At 38.8% G+C, this 12,756-nt stretch overlaps 1 protein-coding gene across 3 annotated transcripts in view; it reads left to right on the top strand.

Annotated features, from left to right (window-relative positions):
• The window catches only part of LOC139479518 (neuronal acetylcholine receptor subunit alpha-10-like), a 194,593-nt gene that overhangs the window by 172,697 nt on the left and 9,140 nt on the right, over positions 1-12,756 (top strand). For all 3 annotated transcript variants that reach the window (XM_071262372.1, XM_071262365.1, XM_071262378.1), the window contains 2 exons: positions 7,235-7,344; positions 8,388-8,923. In XM_071262372.1, the coding sequence (XP_071118473.1) occupies positions 7,235-7,344; positions 8,388-8,923 (646 nt within the window). The remainder of the gene's footprint in view (positions 1-7,234; positions 7,345-8,387; positions 8,924-12,756) is intronic.

Raw genomic sequence — 12,756 nt, 5'->3', positions numbered from 1 at the left:
TAAATGCATGTAAAAAGCAGATTTAAACGTCCAAGACACAAGCTCAGATTTCCACCAAATAGTTACATTGCTCTACTTGAAATATCAGCTTGCTCATGTTTAGAAAAACTACTTTGTTAAAACTATCTCACCATTGGATTTCATGTTGTCCAAAACATGAAAGTATTACAATTAATAAATTCCAACTGTTAGTCATGTGGATGAGTCAAAGATTTACCAGTACTTGTCTTTCGACCAAAGGGTCCTTATAATATTTTGTCATTTTTTCATTTGACTGTTTTTATTGTATTTTCTTTGATTTCGGAATATATAACACGACAAACCATTTCAAGCTCTCTGCCAATGTCACGGTATAGCAAGAGTAACATACTACTTTTTTCAAGGAGGTACCTATTCAAGGAGGAGTGGTCGTTAAAAAGTCTATTAAAAGATGTGATACCACGTATAAGTGTATATCAAAGACGTGTCTCTGAAGTATGAGGCCGAATGGTTAGAAACATGCTGTTTGCTTTCAAAAAATGAGAGACCACCTATATGCTGTTCTTACTTATTTGCTCTTGCTTATATTAATCACATCAAAACTATCAACTTTAAACGTTAAAATACAATTTAAAAAAGTGCCATGATAGGTCAACCCGTGCTTCACTTTAAAGTCTCAAGTATGAAATAGAAAACCACGTCTTTATCAACATCTATGAAACCGAGTGTATATAAGTATATAGAAGATGCCTCTTAAACCGATTGGTAATGTAAATGCGGTTACTGCAGCATCTACATTCGGCTTTTATGGAGAATGTATCGATTTTAATGGACAGTTGCAAGAACCTGGACGTGCAACTTTGACCTTTGCTTCCATTGGATGGTCATTACTGCGTAAACTAAAGACTATTTACGACTTTCATTCCACAGTATGTTGCTGTGTAAATAAAGATCGTCAATTCATAACACAATGACCGAGGTTCCTCGATACCCATCAATAGTTATCGATCAAATATTTGTTTCTTTGTTTTCATTTTGCTCACCTACTCCGAAACAGACCAGTTTCCATTTGCTTTTTTTCAGCCCGTTAGCCGGGCAAATTGGGATTCCCTCATAATTAAACTGGTCTCGAGAACAAATCGTTGGTATATGAAACCAGCTATAGGCGTCCGCGAGAAACCTTCAAATCGGTCATCGATAGTCGTAATTCAGCTCTTCCTGGCGCAATCTGAGTTTCAGAAGTCTGTCCTAATTACTCTATTTATCAACTATAGGCAAACGGTGATTCCTGGCTAATATCCTGCTCATTATTGGTACGTTGTGGTCGTAAGGTGGCGGGTATTTCATCAGGGCTAATCACGCTGTCCTACAGCCTTATAATAGCCCCTGTCTAGCGTCCTGCATAATATACATAGCTCCTTCGACCAAGTTAGCAACGAAAAGCTCTCCCTAGATTTAAGCTGAATAGCATGGCGTTCGTGAATATTGCATCGCAAGGAGTTTCTGTAACCAAATTTTCAAATTAATCAAAACGTAAATGCCCGTGCAAAATGGTTACAGTTCTGTCTGTAACACTGTAACAATTCGGTGTAGTTCATCAGGCTGTTCGGTGCTGACCATTTCTGTTAGCATTTTTTGCAAACTGTTTGTTCAAACGTCCAGTGACCTATCCGACATTTGGTGTGTGTATACCGTGGTGGCTGCTTGGCGTGGATGTGGAGAAGCGATACACCCTGCAAGAACATTGAATAAACAGTGTGAGAATATTCCGAATGGACGAACTGATCCATTAAAAGTGTTTTTCACATTCAAGCCACCGATGCCATTTCGTGGATGATTACACTTGTTGGTAAAGATTGTATACTTTATCAAGCCAGGGACTCAGGTTCACACTCTAGTTAACAGTTGATGATTTCTCTCATCTATGTAAACCAAATGATGAAATAACTGTATTAGGTAGGATCACGAGCTGCTTGAAGTAAGCTTTCCTTTGGCAAGTATATAACGTTAGCTTCTGAAAGTCAATATTTACACGAACCTTCATGTGAATAATCTAAAAATCCCCTGTACAGTGTCATTCTTGGTCTTTATCATGTCAGTCTTCAAAATCAATATCAAGCATTTCAGTTTGTTTCGACATTTTCCCACAAATAAATCAATCATCGGTTAAATGGATGCCAAGTTCTGATCCAGAAAAAAATGAAGTGCATGTTCTGAATGCTTGTTCTTGCTTGTTTACTGATATAGATATGTATGAACATGATATAACCTTATACTCGAACATATATTTCATTATGTTATTTAGTATGTCCAGTGGTGAATTATCTCTGACATGTTGCTGCCTGGACAGTTTTCTATCCAATAGTCTCTCTGTCTGTTTGTTATAAATGTGATGGATACTCAACTCTGTCTGTGGTAGAAAGTCAGACCTGAAAAAAATAACTGGCCTTTGGAGGATTAACACGTAAACCAGTCGGTGCTTTTTGTAGATTGGCCGTGGTCTCCTCTACAGTAAACACACGCCCACGGCCCATATTCACGTCCAGATCGCCGTTATACTTCAGCCATAACTACAAAGTTATGTTTTATAACAAACATTAAACATGCTTTAACTCATAATAAGACGTTGCAATATTTCCGTTCCTTTAAAACCGACAAGAGCTTTTGGTACTTAGTGCTGGAACGACGTTGAATGAGACAGAAAAGCAATTTAGTTGAGAAAACTGTAAGAAAGTTCGCCATGTTGATTTTTGTTTACAAACTTGTATTCAGGAAAAAGCCATATGTTCCGGGGGCACATGGTCTGAAATGCATGTAGCTTCGTGTCAATATCTATACATACAACTCAGTAAAACTACTTGCAATTTACTGTCATACGGATACTGTTTGATGTCCTTGAACTGATACATTTCCAAGTACCATGTCATACGAATACTACAAATGATGCCATTGATTGACACATTTCCTGCTACGCTTTAAGTTAGAAATAACAAATACACATGTCTTCCTCGAGATGTGCCCTGGTATGAAAAAGCTAAAGAAGTATCTATTCTGTCTGTTGTGATGCCACGTCATCAGGACGACGTCATCGTCACGTGGGTTTACGTGAACCTTACCAACAGCATTATTATTCACGTGTTTGTAAAATATAAGTCGGTAAAAGATGTATACACCACATGAACACTCTGCTTAATAGTTCCCATAGGAAGGTCTGTGACAAAGGACAAAGTTTTTTTTAAATATATACATCTTTTCTATTCAATATTCATTTGAAATGTTAAAGAATATAACACTTTTTTCATGAAACATAATTGTATTCAACTATAAAGACATGTTACTTATTATGAGGCCCGTGAAGATCCGGGATAGAATATGTCTTCAGCAACCCATGCTTGCCGTAAAAAGCGACTGTGCTTGTCGTAAGAGACGACTAACGGGATCGGTTGGTCAGGCTCGCTGATTTGGTTGATGCATGTCATTGATCCCAATTGCGTGGATCGATGCTCATGATATTAATCAAGGGATTGTCTGGTCCAGACTCGATTATTTACAGACCGCCGTCATATTCCTGGAATATTGGTGAGTGCGGGGTTAAACATCAAACCAACCAACCAACCAACTTATTGGGAAAGTACATCGCGGTCCTTGACCATGTTGACGTGACGTTAGGCAACACGACTTTCAGTAGCGAATATGAAAATGTTTGCATAGTCCTGAGACTGAATGATGAGTTGGGTACAAACGGGTTCCTGCAAATATACACACACACCGCACTTGTGAATCACGAGGGAGAACAAAGAAGAGATTAGCATCCTCTGCTTCTGTGTTACTCATCCAAGGGTCATTCGATTGTTTCTTCATGATAAGAGAATGCAACGCTTGCATCTCATCTTCTATCCACCAATGCCTTCATGGGTGCCACTGCCTCTGGCATTTGCGATCGCTTGCTGGTTTTCAGAACGACTTTATTTCACCCGAGGATACACCTGTCAATATTATTTCAGGACTTGCACTCTTTGAAAATGTCGTCCTTCTCCTATTTCCTTGACTTCTAAAGTCAACTGTATGATGGCCTTAACCTCTATTCACGACGGGTGGATGACCCTGTTCTGTCACCGTTGAGTGTGGGCTTTGAATTTGTCGGTTTCAATATTTGCTCTTTCCAAATGCACTAACAATCTTAGTGTGTGTGTGTTTGTGTGTGTGTGTGTGTGTGTGTGTGTGTGTGTGTGTGTGTGTGTGTTTGAGCGATTATGTATTCTGTGTGTCTGTATGTGGCTTGTACTTATCACGAGGAAGGTCCCAGCATTCAAATGAGCATCTTCACATGTTCATAATAATACTTACTGCAAATAGATGTCAATAGTACCAGGTCCCTAGTTCCCTTTCATCCAAGTTCCGTTTTATCAATGGTCTCTAAAAGTAGTGAAGCTTTTACAACACATAGCTAGACTCTATAAATTGTCCAATATGGAAAAACAAAATCACGAGAGACAGATCTTGCGTACAGGGATGGAAATGTTTATATTTAGTATAACATTGTTTTATATTAAGGAACACAGACCCCATAAACCGTACTCTCTTTCCAATGGTTGTCTTCTTCGATGAAAAGCCTTATTTACATGTCTTGATTTCCACTTCCAATTAAGTCAATACGTAAATGAGCATTTGCATAAGCACAAACTTATATCGATCTGTGATGTGTGCATCTAAATCAAACCTTGTGCTGCCGAATAGACTTACATGTACAAGAACCACGAGGACCGTTTGCCGTCGATTCAACCGTAGGCAGTCGTTAAGAGTCAAAATCTTTAACGTCTCTTTCGCTCAGATTCACCACACCAATGGACAAATGCCGCGGTCGTATATCTGTAGCTATTCGAGGTTTTGCTTTCATGTCACTGTTAGACCTTTCCAAATTTTCATCAGGACATTGATATTCTGAATTTCACTACAGTGCGATGAATGCAGTTTATCCATCCAGCTGAATCAGGTACATTCGGTCTGGCTGTGAGTTTATACACATTGCTCTTTTTTCAAATATCCATCTTTATGTGATTATATTGCCTGTACAAATGTTACGAAAGGTAGTATTTTATATTATATTATCATTACTTGTTGTAGATCAAGTTGCTATGTACTTCGTGACAGCATTATTATTACTACATCCCTGAGGCCAACAGTCGTGAAGTTTGCCGCTCGGATCATCTCGTTCTTATGACTGGATAACATCGAAATGAAATCGTTTGTGACAGTAAATACATCAGCTCTCATACACTGTGTTTAAGAGTTGTAAAAGCGAACTGCCATTGCTGCATCACAGTCGATCGATGTTTTCCCCGAAAATACTTTATTCACAGAGAGGCATTGCATTTGATATACCTTAAGCTGGACTTCTACATGATGGTTTTTGCAAATATGAAAAGATAATAACTGTTCCACGGGGCAATACGTATTGCCTATATATGTAAAAGACATAGATATATCAATTAGATAAGATACGCTGCTTTCTTTTATGTTGATATTAGATTAGCTGAAAGTTGGCTCAACTTACAAACTAATCGAATGCATATCAATTTAGCAGTCCACAGAAAGATTATAGTGATCACTAAGCCGCCAATATATTATTCTGTCCTTATGTCTAGATGGAGTTATTATTATCGAGATATGGTGAAATGAGCGCTCAGCGGAAGCCTTGTACGAAAGCGAAATGTACTGATAAATTAAGTGGTCTACCTACTTCATAAACTGTCGTGCTTAATGACTCATTGTCATATTTCGTGCAACTTAACTGAGCACGATTCAGACATCGGGGTTTTGTTTTTGGGGCCATAATTCAATGTTTATTACCATCCATCCAGTTGGAAGAATATATTCACCAGCTCCATGTATATTCTTCCTATGTCAAAATGGCATTATTCCAATTTCCAGCAGTCAACTTTCACTTTTTGTCGGGCAATATTCCTGCAGTTTACATTTCACAACTTTTGAGGTAAAATCGAACATGCTCTTTCAACCAATATTTCAAAGAGCTTCATACGACTCTTACTCAGAAGGCCTCAGTAAAGCTTTCCAAAACCTTTATGGAGACGCAAATTTGACCCATCAGTGACAAAAATTATGTCGGTTAGTATTCGATATTTTTACTTGTACCATGTTTTTTCAGGTTATCTTGCGAGGTCATATTTGCCATGTTTTTCCTGAATCTTGTCAGTCACATTGGTGTCAAAAGGGACACAGAAAATTCAATGATATAAATTAGTTCAGTGGAATTATCAAAAAGGACAAGATCATGTTTGTTGGCCTGGATACGTCCGAGGCTGCCAATTCCAAAGACTTTTATATTTATCATTTTCCATGAAGCCCTCTACATATTCCGGGTCGTACCATGGATGGACCTCTGTGTCAAAACCACAAGCATGGCGAAGACGGTAATAAAACGATCGAGCTACACCATCATGTCGCTTAAGATACTGTAGTTATTATTATTGTTATGATTGTTATTATTATTTTTATTATTATTATTATTATTATTATAGGGTTGGGCCCGTCTTGAATGTATGTATGTGTGGGATATTTGCCTTTAGGCCCATCGTTCATATATCGATCGTTTCTGGTCCGTTTATTCGAGCTCCTCTCTGTAATATATTTGGCACTCTGATTGATCATGCATGGTTTTATGACAGAGAAAAACGTCATTAACTTTCTTTTAAATAGGTTTTATGGTTGCATATTTCTTTGTAAATCCAATATGGCTACGTTATAGATAAATAAGAGTAGTGATTTATCACCTTGAATTTTATGTACGTTTAGTTGGGGGCGATTAAGGTTACTGGTTACTTCAAACGACGTGATCTGCATGTAGAATATCTTGCAGTACCTATTCTAGTTTCTAAACTGATATGTCAACATACACGAGCATAAAACAATGAATTACCAGTGACATTATTACTCATGTTGCAATGTTATGAAATGCAATGACCAGAGAATGTGTCAAGGCATTTTTGTTGCATTCAGGGAGCAGTGTGTCGAATATATTTCCTTATTTTCTTCTGTATTGTTCATTGATCGTTGTAAATACTATGAATGTGTGGAATATGTACATATGTTATTGGTACACATATGTATTGGGTGACAAGGATTACTCAAACATTAAAAAAATAATGTATAGTTTAAGGCTCATTATCATGTTCATATTTTGAATACACCTATGTGTACTGAAACATTGTAACTTACCACTAGCGGTTTCTTGTAGGAATGGCAAGATGAACGACTCGTATGGGACCCCAAGGATTTCAACGGGTTGGAGATTCTAAGGATACCTTGTGAAAAAATATGGCTTCCAGATATTGTGCTATATAACAGGTACGTAATGAGTTTAAAACATCATGTTATGATGTCGCATGTTAGTAGCAGCGTTTTTTCGAGTTAAAACAACTTGTTATATCACATAGTCATCACTGCAGCAGCATCCCATTCTTTAACTTTTGCACTTATATGTGATTTGAGGTGAAGAGACATTGGTTAACGTCGCGCCTATGATTATAGTAATTATATAGCGAAGCGCATGCATGTGTGTGTGTGGCTGATTGTACTAGTCTGGAGTAATGTCGATTTTATAGTGCTAGCCCACTGATATATCATGCCGCAGCTTAACATGAATACCCCACTCAGACACAGAACACTGACTCCGAGCCGACCAGTCCTTGTTTTTGCCCCGGAATGCCGAGCGTTAAGCAGGTAAACAACATGCACTTATATGTATTTTAGAAGAGTGTGTCATCCAGCCATGCTAGGATTAGCTCATCGGTCGTAGGTTCGATTCCCAGTCACTGTGTATTTCGATAATAACGCAACGTTTGGCAGCATTATTCGCGTGTTCGTGGGTTGAACCAAGTTAGTTAAGGTTACGACCTGTGACAGATTTTTGTTTCCATGATGTTTTTGTCCGTGGTACTTATACACCAACCACTAAGGACTTGTCTTTAATTGTTGGGTATACGTTAAGCAGCTCGGGTGAACCAACAAATGGTAATCAATTTAAAAAATATATAATACGAACAAAACAATGTATATTGTTGGCATGAACCTCCCACACAGAAACGACCGCCTCGGTGGTGTAGAGGACAAAGCTTCTTCCCGGAGAGCGGAAGGCCGTTGGTTCCATCCCCTGGACGCGTCATACCAAATGACGTTATAAGATGCACTTGTTGCTACCTTGCCTGACGGGGATAAAATAAGGATTTGCACACACACACACACACACACACACACACACACACACACACACACACACAATACCGCACCTCACCGCACCACACCACATCTCACCAAAGTACTGAAAGTCCACCTAAATAATGACTTATGGATCTACCTCCATTGTAACCTACTTGTATATTTTCTTGCAGCGCTGACGATTTTACAACCGGTTATATGAAGAGTAAAGCTATGGTTACGAATCAAGGCAATGTTTTCTGGCCACCGCCCGCCAAGTTCAGGAGTTCCTGTAAAATAGACATCACATATTTTCCATTTGATGATCAGATTTGTGAGCTAAAGTTCGGTTCCTGGACGTATGACGGTTTTCAAGTGGACCTGACGAACCGATCGGACGTGGTGGATCTTCAAAACTACATATTCAGTGGCGAGTGGCAGTTGTTGGCTGTGAGAATAAAAAGAACAGAAGTGTTTTATGCATGCTGCAAGGAGCCTTACCCTGACGTGCGGTTTACTGTCATCATAAGGAGAAAGACACTGTATTATCTGTTCAACATTATCTTCCCGTGTCTGTGGTTGACAATTCTCAGTTTATTGGGGTTTTGGCTCCCGCCAGACTCAGGAGAAAAAATCACACTTGGGATCACGGTACTGCTTGCGTTTTCGGTGTTTATGTTGCTTATAGCTGAAAATATGCCTGCGACTTCGGAGTTTGTACCATTAATAGGTGAGTATCTTATTTTGTGTGTAGGTCACAAATTGTTCCTGACATATTATATACATTATTTTTTTACAATTTAGAGTCTTAGTTCTCCTTGGGCAAAGTGACTCAAATGTTGCCTAACACTGAGAGTAAATATCGGTTGTTAAACAGAAGAACATTTCTAATTTATTTACCAACTGAAAATAGATTAGCTGGTATTGACCATGAACAAACCTAAAATAACATAATGCGATATGAGCGGTGCTCTTCAATGAATGAAGGTGAAAGTTTGCATTAAATTAAACATTCGTGTACTCTGCGGATGATCTTTGTTACGACATAAATAACCTAAGTGTCATTTCGAGCAATTTGATTGGCTAATGAGGGTTTCAATTTCTGAATCCTCATTCGAACTACTTTAGGTGCTGAGCTATCTCCTGCAATTACTCTTTCACACACGACGTGCAAATAGAATTTGGAAAAGTAAAAGGATAATGACAGTGAGAAATGCTGCGTTTGAATCGGGATTTGTCACTTCATGCATAATTTGCACGGTTTAGCCTAAACAGCAAGCTTAGCTGTGCTTTTCAGTTCATAACAAATGAGAATGCAATCACCATCCTTTACAAGCATTTGGAAGCATTTCGTAATACGGTGTTGACAGTTGCGTGGAAACGGTCATTGAACAACTCAAGTTTGTTCTCATCAGTGAAACAACGTGTGGCAGAGTCTGATACAAGGTTCGGCGTGGAAGAGAATACAGAAAAAATACCACTCGCAGTGAATACCCGCTCATGTATCTTGGACAATATACACTATGTGTACATGTTCATGACTAAGGAAACTGTGTGTACCAATTTAAGCTTCAAACTCTAAATGTATTATCCAACTTTGTTGTTTTTTCACCTTCGGAATGAGGATGGTTTTTTTATACACTATACAATCCATATGTATTTGCTGTAAAATGTGAAGAGGTTTGAAAGAAGACAGAGTAGACTGATGTAGACTGCCGTAGACTTTACACCGATTTTCAATTTGAATACTCAATCCTCGAGAGGAGAGAACAAGCCTTGTAGGAAATATAAAAACATTGAAAACCCCTTATCTTAATAGCAAGTCACTGAAAATGCCAAGTATGACTCACATAACTTGACATAAACAAATAAGTTTACTTTAAAAGTTTTCATATTGCTTGGAACATGTATTGTACAACACAGCCATGAGCATCAATATCAAATTATTGGGATCACTGCTTCCACTGGGTATTAAACTTTATTTTGTCTATGGCCGTTTTATATATGTTTGCCTTCGGACATCCCAGACCTGGTGAGCGTCATAGGTGACACCCCAGACACTTTGGCCTGTGTCTAGGGGAGGCAGAGTTAGAGGTTCTCCCCTTGCCTGTTTAGCTTCATTGGCATACTGCGATTCACAAAACCCAGCATTTAGCTAATTTGACTGAATATGAAACGGTAGAATGAAGAATGCTTGCCATACTGGAACCCTGCCAGTGCCAGGAGGATACGGTGTAAGTCATAACGTCGGTGGAATGTTCTCACATCTGTTGAATTGATGCTTCAAATTGAAATATTGATCGAAGTACATTGCTTTGTCCAAGTTTAATGACTATGCATTTCAGATCCTTTTTTTTCTATTTGATTACGACTTTTTCATTTGACTTATATATTACTTATTGATCACAACCTTGTTCGTCAATAATGTTCATGCATGTTTTGAAAGTTACTAATTATCCTTAATGCAGATGAAATTCATAGTCAAAATGGATTTCAGATTCGTTTCATTGTAATCCAATGGTGCAGACATATCTCAATATTATCTGCACTTTTGGACGTGCTTCGTATGGCACAAGCGGTAATGTGTTAGATAGACAAGGCCGTTGTTATGGACCTCACTCGGATGGAGTCTTTGTTGTCGTTAACGTTACCGCGAACATTGGAGACCGAAGCACAATCACCGCAAGCATGTTATGTCTGGGGTCGTTCTCTGATTAGGAAATAGCCGGCTTTCGCTATAGAACGTGCTACCGCGGTACCTGGTGGTGTTAGGGGTAAGACGAGGGAGGAACACTTCAAGGAGTATCCGCTTATGTAGAATATTCTGAATCTAAATTAAAGGAAATAACGCGACGTCGCTATGTGTCTCAGAGCTGATAGTACGTTCTGCTGTCCACTCTGCCGCATGCTTTGGTTTTAGGGTGTTGTAACCGTTTTCTGTGGAAAATTAGTCTACCAAATGAAAGGGAACTAATGTAATTAGTTTTATGTGACTAGGCTTTTAACAGTTCCCCTTACAATCGGCAGTTTTGCTTTAGCACCTGCAAATCACCTTATTCTGCAGTGGCTGGTTGGGACCACAAATACAGAGCCATGGGTGATGCTTCTTTGTTGACCAAAACACCCTGTGTTGAATGAATAGCCAAGCTTATTGTTACAGTGGGATGTTATCTACAAAATTGTTTTGTAAAACTGGCTAGTGTGTGAGAGCAATATCGGACCTGTTTCACGGCAGTGGGGTGTTATCTACAAATTTGTTTTGTAAACCTGGCTAGTCTGTGAGAGCAATATCGCACCTGTTTCACTGCAAATCTAGACTGGCGAAACCAGTGACTGACACCATGATCAACGACTCTCACCATAGTAAGATGACACTCGAGTATTCGAGTCAAAGAACCTGACTACTCTATCCCTATTTATTCTTATCTTCTTATTCTTTATCCCTATTAGGACTAAATAACTTGACACAGGACGATTTATCAAAACGTAATTTCAACAAAACAATTGTTCAACTTGTCTTTCCGCTTAATTTACTTCTCAAATTTTCTTGGGGTCACGGTCCTTCTTAGACATACAAACACAACCACGTCATGATCATCGTCATCATCGATGACACAAGAACAAAGTGAGAGTTCAATTGGTGTTCAGGGGTGTATTGACACCTTTTAAGATTTTCTGACTGCTGCAGTAAATATACATTTGCAGCGTGCATATTGGCTTTTGGGGCCAATAGGATTTTCAGTCCAATTCATTCTGTAACAGTCACTGACAAGTTCGTGTAAGCAATGTGTTGTAATAACAAAACAAAACAGATCTCATCAGCCACGGATTCATAAACTTCTTCAAAAGTGAGGTTTATTGACTTACATCAGAAACACAATTTTGTGTATATGTTTCAACCATTGATTTGGTCCGTTGGGTGCAATAAAACCCTGGTAGTCCTCAATCATAATGACAGATTTTAATGGCCCAGTGGGACCAGTGTCTGCCCATCAGGCCTAAGGTGCAGGTTCAATTAATCCAATTCGTGGTCTTCGTTCCTGAAGTATTTTGACGTGATGTGTGTGCAATATTCCTAGAGGCACCCATTCCAACTTGAAGGTAAGCGCTGGGTCTAGTTTATCAAGCCTCTCACTAAACTTCCCTCTCAGTGAAACTCGACGAACACTCCAAATATAGCTGTCTGTCGATGGTACGTGGATTGGTTTTGATAGGGGATGTTCTGTATGTTCACCTATCTCTCCCTTGAGGTGTGGCATACGTATTAACCCTAGGAAAGTAATAACCAGTCGCTACAGAGGCCAAACTAGACTCTGGGTAATATTTGCCTGAATACTCTTGATCAGAAAATGTTTAAAACATGAAAAATAAGGAGAATTCTCTGTTATTTATACACAGATGCTTTCTATTGTCCATCGATTGGATTCAGTGCATCTAAGATTACATTTCTATAGAGCTTAGGTCATTAATTTCAAGTTGTCGATCTCCACTGGTCCCACTGGCATCTCCATGCCTTGGTCTGTTTACACCATTATGATCTTTGGCAGTTTAATTCGAACTTCT

The sequence above is a fragment of the Haliotis cracherodii genome, unplaced genomic scaffold (genome assembly GCF_022045235.1).
Source record: "Haliotis cracherodii isolate W230 unplaced genomic scaffold, xgHalCrac1.p SCAF_1, whole genome shotgun sequence".
Taxonomy (NCBI): Eukaryota; Metazoa; Mollusca; class Gastropoda; order Lepetellida; family Haliotidae; genus Haliotis; species Haliotis cracherodii.
This window is presented reverse-complemented; position numbering and strand designations above follow the sequence as displayed.